Source organism: Falco naumanni, chromosome 1 (genome assembly GCF_017639655.2).
Source record: "Falco naumanni isolate bFalNau1 chromosome 1, bFalNau1.pat, whole genome shotgun sequence".
In the NCBI taxonomy this organism is placed as follows: Eukaryota; Metazoa; Chordata; class Aves; order Falconiformes; family Falconidae; genus Falco; species Falco naumanni.
The window spans coordinates 86,301,023-86,325,211 of record NC_054054.1 but is presented as its reverse complement, the minus strand read 5'-3'; the positions used below and the strand labels follow the sequence as shown (position 1 = coordinate 86,325,211).

At 39.1% G+C, this 24,189-nt stretch overlaps 1 protein-coding gene across 3 annotated transcripts in view; it reads right to left on the bottom strand.

The window, feature by feature from the left end:
- Nucleotides 1-395: 395 nt before the first annotated feature.
- The window catches only part of GOLGA3 (golgin A3), a 30,226-nt gene continuing 6,432 nt past the window's right edge, over nt 396-24,189 (bottom strand). For all 3 annotated transcript variants that reach the window (XM_040602626.1, XM_040602633.1, XM_040602615.1), the window contains 21 exons: nt 23,771-23,883; nt 22,600-23,285; nt 21,302-21,413; nt 19,362-19,668; nt 18,550-18,752; nt 18,043-18,180; nt 16,947-17,108; nt 15,787-16,155; nt 14,514-14,591; nt 13,271-13,534; nt 12,675-12,769; nt 11,752-11,968; nt 10,935-11,078; nt 10,118-10,315; nt 9,477-9,593; nt 8,842-8,981; nt 7,875-8,007; nt 7,546-7,668; nt 6,957-7,121; nt 5,788-5,951; nt 396-4,800 (listed from right to left, as the gene is read on the bottom strand). In XM_040602626.1, coding sequence (XP_040458560.1) covers nt 4,593-4,800; nt 5,788-5,951; nt 6,957-7,121; nt 7,546-7,668; nt 7,875-8,007; nt 8,842-8,981; nt 9,477-9,593; nt 10,118-10,315; nt 10,935-11,078; nt 11,752-11,968; nt 12,675-12,769; nt 13,271-13,534; nt 14,514-14,591; nt 15,787-16,155; nt 16,947-17,108; nt 18,043-18,180; nt 18,550-18,752; nt 19,362-19,668; nt 21,302-21,413; nt 22,600-23,285; nt 23,771-23,883 — 4,136 coding nt within the window. In that variant the 3' untranslated portion in view covers nt 396-4,592. The remainder of the gene's footprint in view (nt 4,801-5,787; nt 5,952-6,956; nt 7,122-7,545; nt 7,669-7,874; nt 8,008-8,841; nt 8,982-9,476; nt 9,594-10,117; nt 10,316-10,934; nt 11,079-11,751; nt 11,969-12,674; nt 12,770-13,270; nt 13,535-14,513; nt 14,592-15,786; nt 16,156-16,946; nt 17,109-18,042; nt 18,181-18,549; nt 18,753-19,361; nt 19,669-21,301; nt 21,414-22,599; nt 23,286-23,770; nt 23,884-24,189) is intronic.

Here is a 24,189-nt window from a genome sequence, read left to right as displayed (position 1 = left end):
GAGACAAAACGGCGGCCCCCGGGGGAGCTGGCAGCGGCCCTTCACTCACCCTGTTCAGTGTGACAAGCAGGGGACAGTGATGTCTCCTCATCACCGCAGCTGGCTAATTCGGAATCCAGGTGACCTATCTGCATCGTCCCACTCTGTGCGCTCGGGCTGCAGGGGCTGGCATTGAGACACTCATTATGCTGTTCCGGACCTGTCCACCAAACTTGAGAAAAAGCATAACGGAAACACAAGCACAATCAATTTTAGATGTGTGAAAAATCAATATACAATAACATAGTCTTTCCAAAAAAGTGAGTTTTTTTTTCCTTGAAGGTGGCTACACAGCACGTTCAAAACTCAAGAGAAAGTTATAGCAATTTCTTTTTGAAAGCAGAAACAAGACTGAGCCCTTTACCAAAAATAGTTTATTGCACAAAACTTTTAAAGTAATCCCTATGCACATTATTTTTATAATCAACATGCTTTGTATGATCATAAACATTAATTGTACATAGCGTAACCCCTCCATCCCCTGGGTTATCCACTCAAGAACATTAAATTATTAACTTCTATCTTTACAAGTACCACCTAAGCAGACATTACTGAATGTCATGTGGAAAACATAACAAGATTTCATTCATAATATCCAGAACATCCTTCCCTCCCCTAGAAATCTGTGCATCTGTACTGGAAATTAGGCTGCCCTACTGCCCATGACTGAAGTGTTACATATTATTAGGAGACAAGAGTGATCAGATGCCAGCTGATGAGCATTAGTAATTACTTTGGACTGTAATTGCTTTCACATGAAAATATTTAAAGGCTCCGGTCACAGTAAGTCACATGCAACTATTCACACTTCCCTGGCAAAGTTAATAAAATGTATAATCACGAGCTTTTGCATCACCAGGACTGAATGTCATCTTTAAGTTAAATTGGTATTAATAATACTATCTACTATCTGTCCCCAGCACACCTTTAATGTTGTCATAGCTAACACTAACACACTTATGCCACTGCAGTTCACTCCCCTAAAAGAGAATATCTGTGAAAATATGAGCACTAGAACTTTTCATTCTGGATATTACTCTACTTTTTACATATGTGAAATTTCCACAGATTTCAGCTAGGATATTGCCTGAATAAACAGTATGGGACCAGATTCTCCCATTGCATAAGTAGATAAAGGGCTCAGCTGATCCCAATACAGTGCACAAGTATTTCCAAGAAATCTGGAAGACAACAGAATGGAGCATTATGCAATGTTCATCAACACCAGAGACTCAATAACGTGGTTTTTTTTTCCACTGTAGGGTTTGCTGGTTTTTGTTGCATTTTTGGTTGCTTTTGTTGGGGTTTTTTTGCGGTTTTTTTTAAATGCACAATTATTCAAGAGTCCTCAAAAAACCCCAGCAGCATCTGTAACAGTAATGCTGCAGCATTTACCAGCTTCCATCGCTTGGGAAACATTCTCACATTAGAATGACATTTCTCCTTCATCAACAAGACTTGGTTTAGTAGGTAGCAACCACTGAAGAAACAGACATAGAAAATACATTCTGTTGCAGTGCTTGAAAAAGGAAAAGAAAATAAAAATATTTTAAGAGATTATTCTTTAGATTTTCCTCAGATGTATTTGGCAGTGCTGTGACAGGCAAAGGGAGGCAGTTTTCATTCCTACAGCTCATTTGGTTTTTTGCCTGGACAGGAGAGACCTGAAGCTTGATAGAGTGAGCATGCTCAGCCTCAGGGTGAAGCTGTTTAATAAACCAGCAACGATTTCTCTTGATAATTAAGAAGTGTAGCTGATGAGCTTTAAAAAAAAAAAAAAAAAAAAACAACCACTTTGTTTTCATCACATGCTGCATGCTCCTTCTAGGCTTCCTCAGTGACTTGCACAGCTGAATTGACTTATTTAGACCCTCAAGTCTCACCGTCTGTCCTTCCTTAAAGTAAATGGCAGGTGCTTCTGCTTATAGAAAAAACACATGGTGAATATACCATGAAAACACCTAGGGCCCAGGTACTTTCAGAAAGAGACAGGTGGGTCTATGGGGAAATGTAATCCGAGCACTTCACAACAGCTCCCTCTTCTTCAAAAAGGAGAAATGTGCATCTAAAGCTACTTCACTGTACAAGCTCAGATGTCTTTTTAAGGAGCCAGTGAGAAAATGCAGCACTGCACTGAAAACGGAATGAAGTATAACTATTGATACAAAAGAAGAGGAGAGCACACATTCTGAAGAACTATGAAGGTTTCTAACAACTCTGGCTTCTTTGATACTAGATAAAACCTTTATCTATACAACACTGCCAAATTTAAGAGATTAAAACATAATGGATTCTTAACTGTAGGCAATGTATTTACTAAAATGAACAGCAACATTAACACTGCACAAGTGTTACTTCATTTAAAAAGTTATCAAATGTTCAGGATTTTTTGTACTAAATACATTATTCATTACGTAGTTTTAATTTTGTTCTTTAACAATACTGCATATTTTTTTCTTCTTTGAACTTAACATACAGGCTAGTTCAAGAACATGACAGCAGCAAGATAATCAGTACAATTTACTCTGCAAAGTAGACTGCGGGAGTATGCAGACATTAACGTGTCTAAGGTAGTCTGTAAAGCTTTTGACTTCTCTTTGAATTGTTTGGTCATTCTGTATGATGGACACCAGCACCTAGTGCAACGCTGACACATTTCTTCCTTCACAGATTTCAAAACCTTGACTTTTGGCATCACTTGACTTTGATCCAAATAAAATGTAAGTTAAAATCCAGTAGCTGAGGAGCATGAAATCAGTCAGTATAGAGACTAAATGCAAAGTGTCCAACTAGACTAAGGCTTGAATTGGCAATTATGATAAATCAGACTTAGGATAAAATGTGGGTGGGTTTGGGTTTTTTTGTTTATTTGCTTATTTTTTGCCTTGCTGCTAAGAAAACTGCAATAATCCCCCCCACCCCCCAACAACCAAACCCATCCAAAAGCAGCAACAGTCTCTTTGGAAAAATACACAAACTAGTATTTTTGGTTTTTTCCCCAGCCACTTAAATCTACCTGTACTTAGTAGATTTTTTAAAATTGCCAAACAATAGCAGATATAATTGACCTGCTTTGTGTTTTAAAGACAAAAACATGCTAATACAGGAGTTGCCACTAAATCTTCTAAATAATATCACATACATTTTGATTTGCGCTTTAGCACTTAGCACATTAGGTGAAGCAGTACCTCCACGCTGAATCTTTGCATGAGGAGAAGGCGGGCTTATCACTGCACTACAAGCCACATGGAGCAATGAGACCAAAGGTGAAGGAATCTAAAGTGGGCTGCTTTAATAGTAATCTGGTCAAGGTGCTCTGCAGAGGGGCTGCCACAGTACCAACATTTCCATTCATGGTGGACACCTTGTAATAGGGGGTACAAAAAGTAGGGGAAGTATGTAGGAGAAGATAAAGCTAATAAAAATAATAATAATAATTTTATAGGCATTATACTTTGTCTTTTAAAGTAAAAATAATTACATTTCTAAAAGCTCTGGCTTTAGGGGATGATTTCCCTAAGCCACTTGTACAGTATGTCAAAAACCAGCAAACTTAAATGTAACGTTAAAACAATGACAGTAACAAAAAAACCCTCATGTCAGCCTTAGCTTACAGTATATAAGCATATTAAAACAGATATTCAAAGTCAGAAAATTATGATTTTTTTCATATATATATATATTTATTTTACACACATACCTTTTTCAAGGGTGTCTACTTCAAAAGTTGACCTAAAAAGGTGCAAGAAGTGTTTGTGCAGTGAAGCAAAGCTCCCTACTGGCTTGCGACTGTAAGAGAAAAACTGATACTTCACAAAACATCCAGGCAAGTCTGCCAAAGATACATACTGCTCTTCATTGCTCGTCTTTACAGTCTTGTTTCTTTTGCTATAGGTTAGAGGTCACCTTCATAACAAGCAATGGCTTCAAATGAAATTTTCCTCTTTAAATACAGGTATTTGTAATCTGAACTTCAAGAATAAGAGATTATAGGAGGGAGGAGAAAGAATGCTCAGAATATCCAGTTCTCAACCACTGCTAATGGCTGAACATGAGCAGAACTTTTCCCTGCGATTTGGATACAACCCAAGATGGTAGAAAACACCTTCGCCCCCACCCATTTAAAAAAAAAAAAAAAACACCCCCAAAAAAAACCCCAACTCACCACACCACAATCCAGATGTTACATAATAAACAGTCATTCCTTAACAAACTCAATCAGATTGAACAAATACAGACCTGGAACCAGATGCTCTTTTTGATCTCATTTTAAACCTTCATCTGAATCTCTTACTAAACCCCCAAATGAGCTAGATTTACCACTTGGCAGCCCCCAACATGACAGAATCATTATGGTAACGTTTCAAACCAACCCTTGGAACAACATGTTCCTCATTTAATATTACACCAGTTTCTCAAAACCATGCCCTTTGCTTCTACAGGCAAAAGCACAATTCTGAACACCATTTTAAAAAATGAAATAAATAAATAATTTTGATAAAGATTTGTTTACATACTTAAAGCAATAGGAAGAAAGACAACTGGTAAGGAGGTTATAGTGTCAAAGCTTCCTTGTCACTAACACTGTAATTCTGTTTCTTTTCATCTACAGTAGGAATCTCCTGCTGCTCTGATGCGGTTGTAGGGCTGGCATAAGTAAGGTCCATTAGCTGTCCTTCAATCCGAGTCCACGAAGACATTGATTCATGTACTGTAATGGTGTGTTCCTCCATCTGACGTTGAAGGCTGTCCATCTCTTGCCTTTTGAAAGTATTGAGAACAAAAAAGCAAAAATTAACAAGCAGAAAGCTAACTGCTAAATGCAAGATGAGAGAATTACTTTTCTGATCCTTGATGCTCCAAGACTATCTAAGCTATAGCTGTATACAAAAGAAAGAAGTCTGCAGGAACCTTAGGAACTGTCTTTAAGAGCAAAACAAACACAATATGCTTAACTCAAAAATAAGGGGCAACAATGCAGAAACTCCTTTGCTGCACATACTTATTGCCAGGGATGATGCAGCACTGTTTCCTCAGTAAAGGCACTGAGTGACTGCAACCTGATGGATGTGGTACACAAGCAGGTATAAAAGACAACATGGGAGTTAGAGACGAGGAAAACAGCAAAGAAAAATAACTAGATAAACACATTATGACTTTAGTCAGACACCAGCTTAACAAAGTGACCAGCCTGGTAGTACAGGATCACAGAACAGGCCAGGCTCACTCCCCCTCAAACATCAACTGAGGTGCTAATAGCAGCTCAGTTCTCCCAATAACCAGAGTTCCCCATCTTCCTGAAGTTGTGGCTTTCCTGCTAAGAATCTCATGTGCAACCTTTAAGGGCAAATCTGAAAATCTATTTTTGGCAGAAAGAACTTCCTCTGTGGAGAGTTCTTATTAACACACTGCCTGGGCTCCAATCATGAGCAGCCTTTCTGATGCTGTGAAGAGAGAAACACCAGCTTCTCCACCAGCAAGAACAACTAGAAATAGATGTTTCTGGTTTGTTCTCCTGTGTGTGACTTAGGATGGACATTTTGCCTAGTTTATCTTAAAGGCTTCTTTCCCTATTTCATTACCATATAAGCAAGCACTTAAAATGACAGAGCATCCTACTTTCCTAAATATAGTCCCAATAAGAGGAAAAGAATTCATTTCACAAATCCTTTTTTCCTTAAGCTGGCAGCTGGTTTCTTGGAAACATTTTTAGCATTATTTGATATGGTTGAAAATAACAGGTCATACTTTAATTGCTGGAGACAGCTGTTCAGATTTTTTAAAGGCTCCTTGCTCACAGCTGTCGATGGTTTCAACAGTTCTTCCAGCAAGGCAGCAGGCACTGGACAATCAGGAATCTTGACTGGAGTCACAGGATTTGAAGAGTTATTCTCTCCTTTCAGTTCCTTCCTCTGGTTAAAGGAGAAAAAAAAAAAAAAAAAAAAAGAGCCAGAAATTCAATTAAGTTATTTCATCAGTGTAATTTTCACCACATAGAAAGTATCTCACATCATACTACTGGTACATATATGCATTAGAGAGCCAGAATCAGAAGCACATTCTTGTTAAGTCTCATGGATCACAAACAAAAGTTCCTAACCTCATGTCATCTGCTAGCCATGCTGTTTAGTAAACAAACAGCATCTAGAAGGATCTACGCAAGAACTCTCTACTAAAGAAATAAACCAGGAATGATTTAAAGCAAATTACGTGGATTTTCACAACAAATTTTAATAAAATTCTTTCAGTATAGTTAAGGGAACAGTTCAGGGAAAAAAAGTATCAGTTAAGTACAATCAAAGGAATACTTTTGGAAATTCTGGAACCTGTTGGATGAGGTATCAGGGCCAACGTTTGAAAGAATGAAATGGAGGCTTCCATATCTGTCTCACTAAGTGACAGAATTACTTCAGGGAGGGAAAAAGCAAAAGATCTACTATTGCTTAATTTTCTATGTAATAGCAGCAAATCAGAAAATTCAAACCACTAATAGTTACCCTTTGGAACTGTGGAAGGATGAAAAACTAGACAGTATGGAGAGAACAGACACATGAACATTAAGAAGGTATTAAACTATAAGAAGATATTAACTCTGTATTCACCCATGATTCATTATTTAAGTGCTACCTTTCTTGCTTTATTATGTCAAAGTGTAAATGTAAGAGAATACGCTAAACACAAAGATTTCTGAAGTAAAAGGTGGGAAGTTAAGATCAGTGCAGTTACTTTTACCTGCAAATCTTCCTATATTTATCATTTAAATACCAGAACATCAGCAAGTCTGTATCACAAGCAGGCATTTCAGTTCAGAGTTTTCACCAGGTTTACTGCAGCAGTGTTTTCTGGTACTTCAATTTTAGAGCATTATTGGAGTATTTTCCAGTACCGTACAACATGCATTCTTCCTATTTAAATACCTTCTTCATCTTGCCGTGCTTCAAGTCCAACTTCAGTTGCTGGTTCTGCTGCAGCAGCGACTTCATGCTGTTCTTCAGTTCAGTCACTTTAGCTTGCAGCATAAACTTATCCTTCTGAGTCACTGACAGGTCTTCCCTCACCATTTCCAACTCAGTCTTGATATTCTAAATGGGAAAAGAAGAGAATCACCATGAAACAAGGAAACCGTACAAGAGTTCCAGCCAACTAATGTTTTTATCATTTTTTTCCATTTCCAGCAGAAATTAGAAAAAGAAACAATAGAAACACTGTTATTTGAAACCAATTTGCCCTGATGGAAAACAGAAATTATTTTAAAAAAAAAAGGCAGAAGCCTATTTTAATGTCATAAGATCAAGGAAATAAGGCACTAACACCACAGTCAAAGTAAAACTGAGAAAAGTAGAGACACTGCAGAACATATTGTGAATAAGTTTTTATGAATAAAAATGTATTTTTTAAAGTATCAGAAAGTATAACTATGCTTCTAACAATATAAATATTGTTTTAATTACCCCCCTACAGCAATAACCATTATCCATCAGAACATCCACTGACTAGATTAAATACCTGCAAGACAACTTGCATGCCTTCTAACTCCTTGTGACTGCGCTGTTCACTCATATCCAGCTGCTGCTTAAGCGTTTCAATTTCTCTTTCTCTTCGTTCTACTTCCCACTTGAGGTCTTCCACCTACCACGTTGAAGGGGGAAAGTGTCTTTAGAATTATATATAGCTGCAATCAGCCACAAAATCAGAAATATATTACTGTCTCATGAACCTTTCCTGGTTCTAAGAAAACCTAGCAAAACTTCATCAAAAAATGCTGAATTAAAGACAAATGAAGTCAAACCATGCATCACAAATAAGGATGAACACAGTAAATGTGCAGGTTTTACCTCTTGGCTTACTACAGGCTGTTCACTAAGCTTGTCATCCAGCTGCTTCTGCAGAAGCTGGAGCTGAGACCTGGCTTCTGCCAGTTCTTCCTGAAACTGTGATACCTCCTGGGAATGTTTTTCATCTTCTACCCTGCACAGCAGAATTAACAGACACAGCAGTTACTCAATCTGTCCTTTAAAAGAAGTACCTCACTGGGTTAGCTGTGTAACCATAAACGACAGGACAGTGCATGGAACCTGGTTTGTTATAGCTTTTACTGAAGGCTCTGCCAACACATTCACAGCAAGAGTTAAATCACAAGAAGATTTTATAGGAAACAGATGCATGAATAGATCATTAAATATTGGGGGGGGGTGTGTAAAATTCCTTGAGCACTGGTAATAGTCCAGTTACAAACAATAGATTATGTAGTAAAAAAAAAACAACCCAAAGATATCAACACACCAAATCAAAAAACCTGTTCGCAATTTTGCTTTTCTTTTAGGAGGAACAGGGTTAACCTTATATCCATGCTCATGTACATCTGATTTTCTTAAACTACAAGAAATTATCTTCTATACAAGAAAATAAATTTAAATTTGAATGTGTCATGGAATATATTCAACAATCAAAAATCATTCTCTATGTAGCTCCCCAGGGATGTGAAAGAGAGAAGAATAATAGTATATATATGAAGTGTTAATCTTTACTAGTAACATGAAGTAGTAGAAATCTATGTTGAAATGGTAAAAAGAGCAGATGGTGAAACCTAAACACAGGGCACTTCAGATCTCAATTTTGAAGAGACAGAAAATTGCAAGTATTCACCTAGAATCCTAACATGCATCTTATGTTGAAATGTACTCCAGCTGAGCATGAACATAATCCATTCCAGACTGACAAAACCAAAAATTCACTAATGTATGCCTTTTTCAGATTATTTGTTTTATTTACTATTCTCTAAGAACTTGGACATTTACTTACTGCAGTTTGTCCACTTCAGCCCGAAGGGCTTGCACAAGCAGTTCTTTGGCATGTAGTTCTTTCTTGATTTCACTGAGCTCAAGCACAGCAGCTCTGTAATGACGGCGGTTATGTGCTGCATCTGCTTTGGCTGCTGCTTCCTACAAGAAAAAAAAAAAGCAATTTTTCTTTGTTTCATCACTGTAGGTGAATCATAAAGGGAACTAGACTAAAGGGGTACAAAAGAAATCAAGAAGGGGGTTCTGCAACTGTTAATTTTTTTAGACAAAAAGAGGTGTTATTAGTGTTGTGATCCTTATTAATGCCAATGGCAGCTAGTAACTATATATAACGGAAGAAGTATGTTTGCCAGACTGCTTCTTCATTGTGAATTTCTGGATGAAGTGTTATCACTTCAGGATGTGTCCCATGCATTACAAGTCATAATGAGATGTTCCTGGTAGTCAATGAGTATGCTTAACACCGGGAACAACAGAAGAGACAGACATCAACTGATCTTTCAGCTACTGGCCATCATGACAGACACCCTGCAGGAAGCAGAATGTTATAAAGCATAGATTTTGTTTCAAGTTACTTTTCAAATACTTATATTTAAATCCCCTTTTAAGAAAATAAAACAAAAGATGAGACATTACCTGCTTCTTCAGGTCTTTAACTTTTGACTTTTCTTTCTCTAAGGAAGCCTGTAAAGCTTGAATAAGTTGTTGCATTTGCTGATCCTCTTCCTCTTTCCGCTTCAGGACTGCCTGTACCTGTATCACATCACACAAAAACACATATTTTGTGCGGGCTCACTGGAAGACCAGAATTGCCAGCAGAGGAAATACAAACACAAGCCTATGCAGGGATTGCAAAACTTCCCTCTGCTGTTCACCGGTAACTCCTTCCTCACGGTAGCCAAGTAGCTGCAGTTAAATGGTAGCTCATTGCTTATATTCCCATGAACATATTACTACTGGCATAAAAATCTTTCATCTCAATGAATCCATATGTAACAGTCTGCATGTTCCAACCAACTTCAGTGAGCCACACTTTCACTACTGCAAATATTTTAGTGTGATTTGTGTTTTTCCAAAAGAGTGAGCTCTGTTTAGAGCAAAGTCTCATTTCTAGTCTCTTGTTTAGCCCCCTATATTACTGCTGTTACACAACACATGGGAGACCTGGTTCTGGAGAAAATGCACCAACTTTCTATCATGAGGAAGATGCGTACATCCTGTTATCAGAAATATGAGCTAATTCCTTTCTGAAAATATTCTATCAAAAGGTCAAATACCTGTAGATTCAGTTGTACCAAATCTGCCTCTCTTTTTGCTAATGCTGTTTCGAGGATATTGTTGTGCTCCCGCAAAGCAGCATTGGACTGACTAAGACCTGTAAGTTTTCCACGTTCATGCTCCAGTTCAAGCGCCAACTTCTTATTAATTTCTTCTAAACGTTTTATCTTCTTCCTGAAGCCTCTAGATTCCTGAAGCTATAGCCGAAGAAAAAAACCAAATCAAACAAAATCAAACCCAAACAACTCCATCTTACTACCACAAAAAAAGCTGTGAGCTAAACTCATTAAAGGTCTTGCTTTCCCAGAGTGTGATTTCTTTCTTTTCTTTTTTAAATGAACATTCTAAAATTGGTTCAGTTGGGTACTTTTTCCTTTTGGAAGACTAAAATGCTTGTTAGAAAGCAGAATCCAGGAGTACTGTTCACGTGCAGATCAAGAGTAGCTGATACATGTAATTTTTTTGTGCAACTCTACAACTGAACACCAGCATTCTGCCCTCAAAAAAATCACTGAGCACCCATGACTCCAAAAACTTTCAGAAGGTAATGACTCAAACATTCTCACTGTCTCGTGACAGTGTGGAATCTAACACAGGAATTACTTTTCTCTCCCCCTATATGACAATGATTCATGAAACCATGAAGAACTGGCACTGAGCAGCAAAATTAGCAAGTGTCACTGACATTACATTTCCTATGTAAGATTCTGATTTCCTGCACTGCTGGAATAAAATTATGGTACTAAAATTTCTCCCTGCCTCTTGGGCACTTATAACTGTCACCTTCCGATCTACCATGCAAATTCAAGCAATCACCTCATCCTCAAGTTCCAGCACTTTCTCTTTGTATTCTTCAAGCTCCTGGCTGGTAAGTGAAATCACTTCTTGCAACTCTTTTTCCAGCATCAACTTACTGCTGCTAACGGCTTGCAATTCCGTCTCCAGAGCTTGAATCCTTTCCTAAAGACAAAGGGATCACGAGTGTGATTAATATATCACCCATCTTACAGAAGTAATTTTGTTGTTTTTTTTAAAAACAACTACTTCTCTAGAAAGTATTAAATGAGGTGCTTTCCACCCTTGCATGCAGCTACTGCTGTTAGTATATTTGATACCTTGCTCCATTGGTCCAAAGAATTGGAGCTTCCCCTAGTAAATTAATTTTCTTATCACAGGCATAACATGTATGAGTAAGTTATGGCTACCCTGAAGAACTGTCAATGAGAAAAATGCAGTAAGAGTTTGAATTTTGGAAAATCTTCAGATGCTGAGCCTTTAAAAAAAAAAAAAAACAACAAAAACCCCAAAACCAAACAAAAAACCAAACCAACAATAACAATTAATCAGAAAATTTAGCATAAAGGCTGATCATCCTCTTGACCTTGGATTACAACTGGTGACCTGAAAGATGCAAGTGAAATAAAACCAAAAAAAGCCACCAACCAAACGGAAGTCTGGTTTGCCTTTTTGCAAAAGGAACTTCTCTCTGCTCAGAACACTGACAACATGTTCTTATCTAGCTTTATGTTCTGAATATTTTGATCACTTCAGTGTAAAATAGTATTTCAAGACTTATATTAATAACAAGATAGCTCTGCCCTTGTACGAACAGCGTTAAAAGACATCTGCATACCTGAGCAATCTGGTCATTTCCACCATCAGTGATTTGTGCTTTTAGTTTGCTCAACTCTGCTTCAGCAGATTCCTTTGCAGCGAGAGATTCCTGTAGCCGACGACTAAGAATGCCAACTGCATTCTCATAGGCTTTATGTTTTGCTTTCATCTCTTTCTGAGCACTTGTCAGATCTGACCCTAGTCGCTTCATTTTCTGTTTCTGCTCAGTAATGGCCCTGGAGTGAAAAAAAAAGAAAACATCAGGTAAACCCAAAAACTGTCTGAACACATGGCTAAAAGATTAATTTTTCACACTGCCCCAGAAAACACAACATCCACTTCTCTCTCCTTGTCCCAGAGACACCCATCTCATCAGAGAAAGCCATCAGTTGGTAAGGTACAATTTGGCCCTCTGTATGACTCTCTTGAGGCCCTCTTGAAGACTTGATAACATTCTAAGAAAATAGGGTAATTAAGAGGTCTTTGTCAGAATTACTAAAACTCTAGCATGAAAGAAGATATACTAGTTTCTCTAAAACAACACAGAATTTAGAGTAAGTATCCAATCTAACCCGAGAACTTTAGTGGATATGTCAGGTAAAATAAAAACCCTGTGACCATCAGTGGGGAAAAAATACCCCAAACCCCAGGTTCTCATTAAAGCCAGCATTCTAGCCACTGAAGGCTAAAATTCAGTGAATGGTAATTAGGATTAGCTCCAGTATGTATGTTATATGGCAGAGACTGTTGGTTACAAGCATAAATGAATCACAGAAAAGGCTGCAATTCCTGTGTAGCATGTGACCAACACTTTGCCATGGTTATGACACTGACTACTTAAATTTCCCAAAGAAAAGACTAGGGAATAGGAAAATATTGCTAAAAAGATTAATATGAAAACCAAATGCTGTAGTTCTTTGCTTGTGCTAAAAGAACACTTACGTTTTTGCTTCTTCTTGCATTTGTTCTACTTGTTGTTTTAGTGCCTGATTTGCCTCAGCAAGAGATGCCATTTGTTCCTTATCGAACTGCAAGGACTTAATAGGAAGGGAAAAAGCACCCATGAGTGTAAGAACAAAAGCACGTTTGCTGCATGTTGGATTATAAAAGAATAAGCATAAAATTTCAAAATAACTTCCATCTCTAAAAATAAACTGTTCCAACGTTCTCCACCTCCTTTCTGTTTCCCTTCTTTAATTCTTCCCTCTGTGCCCACCACCATAACATGTATGACTGGAGTTCTAGCTTAGTCTTTGTTCTCAGATGGAGTTTGCTTTGGGACCATGGAAACTGCTTCGACATCACACCTCTAGCGCTTCTGTAGTGTGCTTCTTCCCACTTACTTTGAGACACTAATAAGCGGCGATGTATTTACAGAATTTTGGTAGGTATATGCTCAAATCTATAGACAATATTAAATATGTAACCAAGAACCTTGATTTGCAGGTGGTCATTCTGTTTATTTCCGAAGTTAATAGAAATAGCAATGCATCCTGGATGTAGCACACTAAAAGCCCAAAGCTTAACACCTTCCGTACCTGTAGACGTGTTTCCATATCGTCTCGTTCTTTCTGCACTGACTGAAGATGATTTTCTATTTCCACCATCTGCTGCTGAACCCGAGATACCTCCTTCTGTAGTTTTGAATGTTCAGATTCAAGTGACTGTTTTTCAGCTTGAATTTTCAGTAGCTCTCGTTTTATCTCTTTCACTTCTGAGTCCAGCCGCTTTTTTGTAGCTTTCAGTTCGCTAATCAGCTGGTCCTTAGAACTTGCATCTCTTCGATAAGCTTCCACCATTACCTTGGACACAAGAGTTTCAAGAGGACAACGTCAACTCTGTTACAACTTTCTAAGCGTAAGAGTAATTTATGATAAAATATTTACTGATATTATTTGATTTGGGGGGGAGGGGAGGGGGGCATGTCACATGTCAAAGAATACAAACCAGCATCATATTCTGTAACGTATTTACTCCGATTCAAAGATTTTTATATAAACTCAGACATCAAATACCACTATGTATCAGCAGTTCATTAAAAGACATTCTTGAGTAAGAGCATTTATAGCAGTATGAGATACTTGTCACATTCTTTATGGAACTGCACTAATTATGTGCCTTTTTTTTAACCAAACTAAATGTAAGAAGTTAACCATTCCATGCACAGTTAATAACTTTTGCCATGACAAGAGGGCTTAACCATGGCTGACAGTTCAAACAGCCTTCCCAAACTTAAACCTAACAAGCTAAAACCACCTTTGGCATCAGGTTAATAAGCAATCAAGCAGCAAATTAATGGTGCCACCCTATACATAAGGCAATATATGCAACACTGATGGCATATCAATTTCAAGTTAATGTTTCAGAACTGTAATTCAGTATAAAATTTGCAACAAAGCGCTTATTTTCAATCTAATTACTGAAGCAACTACCACTTTGCAAAGCTGCAGGAAAATGACAACACTTGAAAATTTTCACGAGTGCTTTTGCAACAGCACATCTAATCAACAAACCAGAGAGAGATTTTATACGGTGGATCATTTGCCAAACTCCTTGAAGTCCAATGAAAGCATGAATTTGTTGGCGGATCTGCTTTTACATTAGTTACAGATAAAAAATCAACTGTACAAAATATAGAAACTATATAATTATGTCAAAGTTCTTTGATACAGAAAATTGATTCGTGTCCTCACAAACCCCTCAGAAGTACATGCCTTCACTGTAAACGAAAAAAGTATATTCCTTGGGTTTATTTCTTTGAAATAGTCTGCTTTTGCTTACCTTCTGCTGCAGAAACTGTTCCTTCACTTTTTGAACCTGTTTTTTAAAGCTGGCATTTTCTTGTTGCAGATTCTCTACCTGCCAGAAGGAAAAAAAGCAAACAAGTGGCAGTACATGCCAAATGTCATATTCTATGTTACTTCAAGCAGTGACAGTATCTTTTGCTATGCCTGCACCAATTGCTTAACCTAATGAGGATCCCATTTCTGACTAGGATCTCAATGGCTCTGTTACATAACACAACATTTTATACAGAAATACATTCACACAGGTCACCATGTAGCAAGCTTTGTCAACCCGCTCAGGAATGCATCAAGTCCCCTTATCCTGCCATTGTTTTAGTACACGCCATTAGTGTAAACATTTTGTATCCCACTGGCACCTGTTCACACATACATGATCAAGTGAAGAAACCAGCTGGTTCTTTGAAGGAAAAAACCCAATCTTTATGTTAAATATACTTCCATAGTTCATCAGTACTTCTATTGGTAATACTATCAAGTCCCATTATTATCTTCAAAAGAAATCTCTAAAGATTACCACAAACTCATCGTTACTAGTATTCAGTAAGAAAGCTCTTCTTATGGAGCTTGGATGCTTTAAAAGACAGACAGCATACATGACTATGAAATGAAAGTGTGAAAGGAAGAGTCACCTTAAATTAAAGCAGCAGCTACAAAAACATTAAGGACATACTGAACTACTCTACAACAACAAGCCTAATGTGACTAGAAAAAAGCTTCAACTGGTACACAGCACTATGCAAAAGCAAACCCTGGTATATTGTTTCCAGAAGAAAGGCACAATTAAACAAGACCAAATTATGGCATAAGGAAGATGTTGGGGCCACAACGCTATAGAAAAGCAGCGTGCTGAAAAATTACTTCAAACATGTGATCTACTCAAAATTATTGTGTTTTAAAAGTGGTAAATTTTTGAAAGATGGTGGCTCTTGGAAACAGACAGAACAAGATCAATTAACCCCAGCTTCCCATTCCATCCCACACAAATGCATAAGCACATACAGATTCCAAGGGATATTAAGCTGTGAGCTCACCAATTATGTAACAGGATGTAAAGTGTCAGATAGTTCACCAACAGGGAAAAGTGACAGAATTGATTAAAATATTCCCACTAGCTGAATCTTGCAACTACACGTGTATACGAACTTGTGTACCAACCTCCCCTCATGGTAATTGCCTCTGTCATGGGCCTGTGGCAATACTTCCCTGCAACAGCTACTTTAAAGAAGATACTTTTAGAGATTCATTACCTGGCTTGACTTGATTGCCATTTCTTGCCTGAGTTGTTCCAAGACTTCTGATGCTACTTCTCTATCTTCTCCAAGGCGCACTGTTCCCTCATCAAGTTGTTCTTTGCTTGCTTTTGCTGCCTGCAAAGCTACTTCCAAGACAATCTTCTCATTCTGCAAATACTGGATCATGTCATCTTTAGAAGTAGCATCACTTTGGAACTCTTCTAACCTGGCCTTCAGTTCATCATACTGTGTTTGCAGGTCATCCAGGGACTGCTCTTTAGTGTGCAACGTCTCTTGGGTCAGAGTGAATTGCTTCATTAGGTCTAGGTGTTCTTGCTGTAAAGATTCAAGCTGCAGATCTCGCTGATGCAAAGTCAACCTGACCTGAGAAGAAGTATTTTAAGATTAAATTCGTACAAAACAAAAGTTATCCTTAAAAATTCACTCCCATCAAAATATTTTAACTAGTGTTTTAGTTTCTAGGAGAAAACAGCAGAAGGTGAAAATATCTTAACTTTCCTTGGCCACCTCTATTTGCTGTATTAATAGCATTAATTGCCTTCTGCAGCATCTGTAATTTTACAGGCTAAGCAATGATTAGAATGACAAACCTAAAATATTCTTAAGATTCACAGTATTCTACGTTTTTATTTGAAAAATGCGTCCACACTAGCTATACCAGGTAAATTCAGTGTTATTAATGATAATGCCATATAATTACATGGAATATAATACCGAGCTACCACATACTTCATCTCATTCCAGTCCTTGACTTGCTGCCTTCGTAATGTTACAAGGTTAAAGCAAGACTCTTGTAGCAAAGTGCAGATATATTACGCTGTAAGTTATATAATGATATCCTGACTGCCTAACAGCTTTGAACATGGATCTACACTTCTTGTTTATACTTAGAATAATCACACCCTGAATTCACTAAAACCCCCCAACATCTATAAGGCAGTAGTTCTGAAGTTTCAGAATACTGTTGCTGAGATGGGTGAAAAAGAAGGAGCCTTTTCACCTGGGACAGAGCGACTTTGACACGGACTTCATTTTTGCAACAATCTTTCAGGTTCTAGAAAAAGTTTAAAGCTCAGTATCTATTTACTATTGTTTTTTCAGCCAAATAAGTATGCCACTTGAAACCCTGGGGAAGTTGCCTAACAATAGTCTACCTGTTCCAATTCTTGCTCCAATGTTGCTGCAGAATCAGCCATTTTCTGAAGCTGTTCTTTCTCATCCTCAAACTCCTCTAGTTTTCTCTGCAAGTCTTCTTCCACCATGGTTTTAGCTTCCTGTATCTGCATGAAGGCAGCTTCTTGATCTAACATGTCAGCCTGCACAGAAAAACCAAGGAATCAACTTTTACTATTTCCATGGAGGAGGAGGGGCAGGAGGAGGGGGAAACATAAGTTAGAAAATTTCCAGGGAAAAAGACACAAGCAAAAATAATTCTGATGCCTGCCTTATGCATCTGTATGTCTTTACTGAAGCCACCCATTCATACACTTCAGACACCTTAGAATAACAGTGAATGTCCTGTATATTTATGACAATCTGAATTCCTCTTAAATCATATCCTTTCTAATTTGATGAAGACAGACATAAAGAAAAAATCTTTATTAAAATTAAGCTCTTTGGAAAAATTCTAAAACAAAGGAATCAGCAATTCTGATTTCCTAAATCAAGGAAACAGCAATTTCTGTCATTTATACAACTGCTATTAGTAACACCAGCAATGGGATGCTTCCACTAACCTGCTGCTTTACTGCCCTTTCAGACTTAGAAGCAGGAATGTCACTGAAATTCAATGGGAATTAAGGTTCCAAGTGCTTTGAAAGTGAATATACTGCACTTCAGATTTCACCCGTCTATTCTTAATGGAGGGCAGGAAGGACAAACTGAGTACTGAGCAATTTCACACACCTAAGCAGCACTTTACTGACTTAGTTTAACTTCCAATTAAGTTTTCTCTTGAAAAAGTTCATAAACAGGCAAGGGAGAAAATTCATATCCACCTTGAAAAACAAATACCAAAGCTGAAAATGCAATTATCACCTTGGAATGGGAGACATACGGCCTTGCTCCCTCTTACTGCTTGTCATGTCATGCAAATTTATTTGCTCTGAAATAGTTATTGTTTTTATAATGCAGCATTTGAATCAATTCATAAGAATTTTATGTTACTTTGCTGGAATAGCCTTGAGTTTGCAAAACTTAAATACAAAACCTAGGCACAACATAATTTGTGAAGATCACCTACAACTTTACCTCAATATTTTGCAGCTGTGCTGCAATACGTTCCTTTTCTTTAATGGATCTGTGCTGGGTTTCGGTCAGCTGCTGAGACAGCGCCACATTCTCTAGTTTGAGATGTTCCAACATACCTGCTTGGGTCATTTGCCCAGCCTAAAAGGAAGGGAAAAAAAAATAAATCACAGATTAATATCAACAGTCAAAATCTGGCCAACAAATTTAAGAGTTTCAGGAAAAAAAACAATCACATTGAATCTATCTCTCCCTTATCTCAGCTACTACTTTCATGGCACTGCAGATCTTCCTCCACAGAAGGCAAGTGCTTTGATTACATTTATGGCTCAGCATTAATGCGAACTAACACCTCATGATGAAAAACAAAACACCATTCACTCCTGCTTTCCACTTGAAGAATGCACAAGTGAGACCGGCTCCCTTGTCTGAGCTTATAAACAATGTCCCCTGGATACAACTAACATAAAGAACAGATTCTCAGCCCTATAGGCAAGTAAATCATAATACCTGTATATTGGCCATCTCACTCTGCAGCCTGACACGGGCCTCCTGCGCTAGCACAAGCTGCTGCTGGTACCACTGCCGCATGTTTTGGAGTGATGTGATTTCCGTTTCAGATGCCTTCAGCTTGTTGGTCAGCGTGGTCCGTTCCAGCTGCACCTTCTGAAGCTGGCTCTGTAAGGAAGCCAACTGCTGTCGTAGATCATGAACTAGAAAAATAAAGAATTCAGACAGCGCACTTAATTGTTCTACTTTTATGCACACATTTTTTTCAAGGATTATTGCTATATTTGTAGCTGTTTCTTTTTTCCCCCCCCCCCTTTTCTTTCTTTTGGAACAAAAGCCATATATGCCTAATTACATAAAGATTGGCTTTTCATGCAAAAGTGAGGGGAAGAGCCAGAATTCAAAGTATCAGGTCATAAGCAAAATTAAATAAATCATTTCTGTAAACATTCATAGCTCCTTAGAGGGAGAAAATATGAACTAATTAAAAAAGAGGAAGCAGGTATCCTGACACGTAGAGTCATCATTGCAAACCAGTATTTGTACAATTTTCTAAAAAACATTAGTCCACTGTCAAACAGTTACTAGATTAAATATTTATGCCTCCCTCTCCAAGCTGGCAATGGCAGCTTGTAAATAGCGGCACTTCTGTGACACAAAATAAAAACCAATCATCTTAAAATTCAGACCATTGTATTAGTATGACATCAAGGAAACAAAATTCCTTCTTCCTCCTGGACTTCAGAATTATGTTGAAATTAAATTATTTATGGCATAACAAATCTTAAAGATTGATATTTACGTAATCCCACCTGTGCTGTCCCTGGTGAGAACATTTTTTTGCATATCTTCAACCTTCAGCAGGAGTCTTTGGTACTGCTCCTCTGCTAACTGCAAATCATTATTTGAAGAAGCCAAACTAGCATTCTTTGCTTCCAATGTATTTTGCAGGTCAGCCATCGCTCGTTCCAGATCCCAGCAAGACTGCTTTAATGTGGCCACTTCGGAACTCAGAGATTCCTGCTTCTGCTGGCTGTTTTGGCTGTGCTCCATCTGCGCCTGAAGCTTCATGTTCAAAGCTGCAAGTTGGGCTTGTAGCTCAGTCTTCTCTTTGAGAGCCTGAAAGTATCCAGAAAAAAAAAAAAAATATCAAAATGCACAAGTCTTAAGAGAAAAATACATTAAATGGCTGACTAAAGAAGATGCCCAACAAAATGGCTTTGCTACGGCAAAGACCACTAGCTTGTAAAAAACTCTTTCAAAGTGACCTAGCAGGTATTTCAAATATCAAAGAAAATACAGAAGAAAGCACAGACAAAACATATAGGATTATAATTCAGTAACCATGTCAGGATTTTCAATAAGATATGTATTTCCACATTTTGAGGAAGAATACTTTCTATTATGTGTGTTATACCATCAATCAATACGAAGTGGAAATACAGCTATATAGACAGCGCTAGCATTACTCAGGATTTATCATCTCCCTCAATTTTACTTTAATTAAAAAAAAACCCAGACTTTTTTTTAAAAAAAGACTTTGAGGAGTTCATTAACTTTTTATTTATCCTCTTCAGCAGCTGTGGGTGTGCACGGCAAGGGTTTGGTAGCCGGGGGGCTACAGGGGTGGCTTCTGTGCGAAGCTGCCAGAAGGTTCCCCCAGGTCCGACAGAGCCCACGCCAGCCGGCTCCCAGCCAGCCCCGCTGCTGGCCACGGCCCAGCCCGGCAGCCACGGTGGCAGCACCTCGGGGAGAGCGTGTTTGAGAAGGGGGAACACCCGTGGGAGAACAACAGCGGGGAGAGGAGCGGGGATACGCGAGAGGAGCGGCTCTGCAGAGACCCGGGCAGGGCAGGGGGCAGGAGGGGCTCCAGGCGCCGGAGCAGAGATGCCCCCACAGCCTGCGGGGAAGACCACAGTGAGGCAGGCTGTGCCCCAGCCCACGGAGCCCACGGGGGAGCAGACCCCCACCCGCAGCCCTGGGAGGACCCCACGCCGGGGCACGGGGTGCCCACAGGGGGCTGTGACCCATGGGCAGCCCACACTGGAGGAGCTCCTGGCAGGACCTTGTGGCCCCATGGAGAGGAGCCCGAGGTGGGGACCCCGCGGGGGTCTGTGCTGGAGCAGGCTGTGCCTGGGAGTTGTGCCCATGGGAGGGACCCATGCCAGAGAAGTTCATGGAGGACCATCTCCCATGGGAGGGACCCCACCCTGGAGCAGGGCACAGTGTGAGGACCCTCTGCCTGCAGAGGGAGAAGCGGCAGAGACAGCGTATGAGGGACTGACCCCAGCCCCATTCCCAGTTTCCCTGCGCTACTGGCGGGGAGGAGGGCGAGAACTCGGGAATGAAGCTGAGCCTGGGGAGAAAGGAGGGGTGCTTGCAGATTTCGTTTTATTTCTCATTACCCTACACTGATTTGATTGGTAATAAATTAATTTCCCTGAGTCAAGACTGTTTTGTCCATGACAGTAATTGGCGAGTGATCTCTCCCTGTCCTTGTCTCGACCTACAAGCCTTTTGTTGTGTTTTCTCTCCCCTATCCAGCTGAGGTGGGGAGTGATAGAGCAGCTTTGATGGGCACCTGGCCTCCAGCCAGGGTCAACCCACCACAGCATCCTTGTAAAGTACCTTATTCTACAATGGTCTTTACAAAACACAATTCCCAGTTTTAATGACTAGTGAATTGAAGACTCTTGAAAATTAACATATTACTATAATTTGCTAAATACAGAAATTCAAATGAATTTTCTACCTGATTAGCTTCTAGTGAGAGTGTTTCTAGTTGCCCTTCGAGTCGCATCTTCTCTTTCAGAACCTGCAACATTTCGTCATGCGTTCCTGCGATAGAGCTTCCCATAGAGACACTGGAGACAGAGACAGCACACACAGCTGAAGGGTTAGAATACAACACTCATCTAGTGAAACAGTGAGGCTGAAATGAAGAGGTACTCTGACTCCACGTGTGACCTAGAATTTAGGACGTTTTTTTCTGGCTTTATGATGGATCCAGAAATTATGTTCACACTAAGGTTTTTATACATTAGTTTCCTATACTTACAGCAACTAGAATCTACTGTGGCACCCATTTATTTGTTATTTTACAAAGCGTAATGGTTGACTTCATTATGTTCTGTATCTGCATATCCCATTATAAGCAGACAAACAGACATAATGGGAGCACAAAACCTCTACAACTATTGTCTGCAATTGTCTGCTTTAATGTGAAACTGCCTGAGAAATACCAACAGATGCTACAAAAGAAGGAAGAACAGGTATTTGATATAAGGGATTCCTCATGCTCCTTCCCTGATGTACAGCCAAGGAGTCCAGAAAAAAAGATCTTTCATCTCTCATTACCTTAAGAATTAAGACTAAGCTAGAATAATTTTTGACAATTGATTTTAGCTTAACACCTTGGGGCATTACACTCTATTCCAAAGGTGGAAAAAAAGTTATTTCAAAATTAGCATGTATAAAACATGCATCCACAGACAACTGATAAAAACCACAGCTGCATTGTTAAGGGCTTTACCACTCATCCACTTGCTTACCGAATCACACTAATACCTACCACATACACAAAAGCTTGTGAGACTAAGTAAATCTCATTCCAAAGGGCTGAGGAGTATAGACAAGACCCTTGGCATTTCATCACTATTTGAGGTCTGAAAGGTACATGCATAGATCTGGAAAAGGACAGTAATAAGTATTGCTGAGTCTGTTAACTCCACACTTTCAGACTTTAAAGACCAATGCCACATCAGGGATTCAGTGAACGAATGTCTGCTTCACAAGTAAATACAAACAGAAACAACTGCTAGCAGTATGTTTAAAACACACTGCCGGTGGCAATAATATCTTTCTCTAAAGTAAAGAGGTATGCAAGCAAAGGGACCTTTCAGTTTCTTTTAGAATCTGTAAGTTAAAAACAGATTTGATCACAATGAATTTAAGTTAAAACTGGATGCAAAATTAGTAGAAGGGAGGAGTAATAGGCTGCTTATTCCGTAATGCCTAGGAACGGCCTCACTGTAGGGTGATCTTTCTTACCTGCTAGAAATACTGTCTCTCCTGCTCCGCACTTCCCCATTAACTTCTTGCTCTTGGGCTTGATGCTCCACTGCTGCAGCCTGCAGCACCTCGCTGATGGAAGGAAATTGTCCCATTGCATCTGGATGTATCTTCTGACCGTTTATTGTATACGGAACACCCTGTTTGCCTTCTGCATTCTGTAAGCTGTTATACAGCCCTGACACACTGCTGTAGTTAGAGCTGTCACTCTCATTTCCATCCAGCCTCGTTCCCACTTCACTCCCATCAATCTCTGAAACGCTGTCTCCTGCTAAGGAGGAATTTTCTATTCGATCATCTAGGTCAGATGGTAGACTAATTTCAGAAACAATTGATGTTGGACCGCTCCTGCTTTGCTTCAGAGTCCCACAAGATAAATCAGTAGCCACAAAATTCCCAATAGTGTTTCTAGAGCCTGAATCTTCAGTTCTGTAGTCAGCCAAGGACCGGATCTTGCTGGGCCTAGATTTTGAATTTCTTCTCTCTTTTGAGGATGCCGGAAGCCCCAAGCTACCCAGTTTTGGTCCCCTGGGGACACTGGTCCGCAAAAAGGAGTATTCTTTTGTCATTGCTACAGTGCTAGCTCTTGGCAAGATTTCTGGATTTAACATCAGCTCAGGATCTAGGGTGCTGGAGGGTCGGGTTTTGGACATAGACTGATTCGACTAAAAGAAGCAAAGAGTCAATGATAAATTCCAGAACTTTACATTTGGACTAGCATCAAAGACTTATTTTGCTTTAGAACTTAATATGTCTACATTTTTACATTAATATTTAAATATACACATCATTTTATAAACAAGGTAAATTACATCAGCAATCAACCCTATCAAGGCTCAGTACATGCATGTTGAAATGATCAAGGTAGACTCCAAAAGCTAACTGAAAAATATAGGAAAAATTAAACATTTAGGTTACTTTAAGTTTTGCGTTTGATCAACCCCCCGGCTCCACAACCCCACCCCCTGCATTTTAAGCAGCACAAACCGGTACATTACCAATGAAGTAACAGAGAACCAAATTTTGCACATCCAGAAGAAAAAAATGTTTTCTCACATTTGAGAAAACTACTGAACATTTAGAGCAGAGAAAATAATAATTTAGTGCAAAGAAAGGGTAAAGTTTTCAAGCTTCTCAACAAGACGCTTACCCTTTCTTGATGTCTCTTCACTCTGTATTGTTTGAGCTGTTCTTCTAGCCGTCTTCTTGCTTGAAGTCTTATTTGTTCCTCTTTCTCTAATGGGAGTGAAGACTCCACTGAGCCTGTAAGCGAAAGGTATCTTTACAGTCAAACAGGAAGCTCCAACACAGGCAAATCTGATGCAAAAGGAAAAAGCCCCTTCTACCATCAGCAACATGCTTCATGCTTAAGCAAGGAATGCAAGGAAAGCCCATCGGCATGCACCTCAGAATACCCTCTTCTAATATATCCTTGTGTAAGCATTGATAAAGCCTGCATATTTCTGTCACTCAGTTTGCAAATGCTGTAGCTCCTCCACATATACATGACCAGAGATTACACAGCAAGACTAGAACTATTGCTGTCATTTAATCTCACTTGTCCTGCAC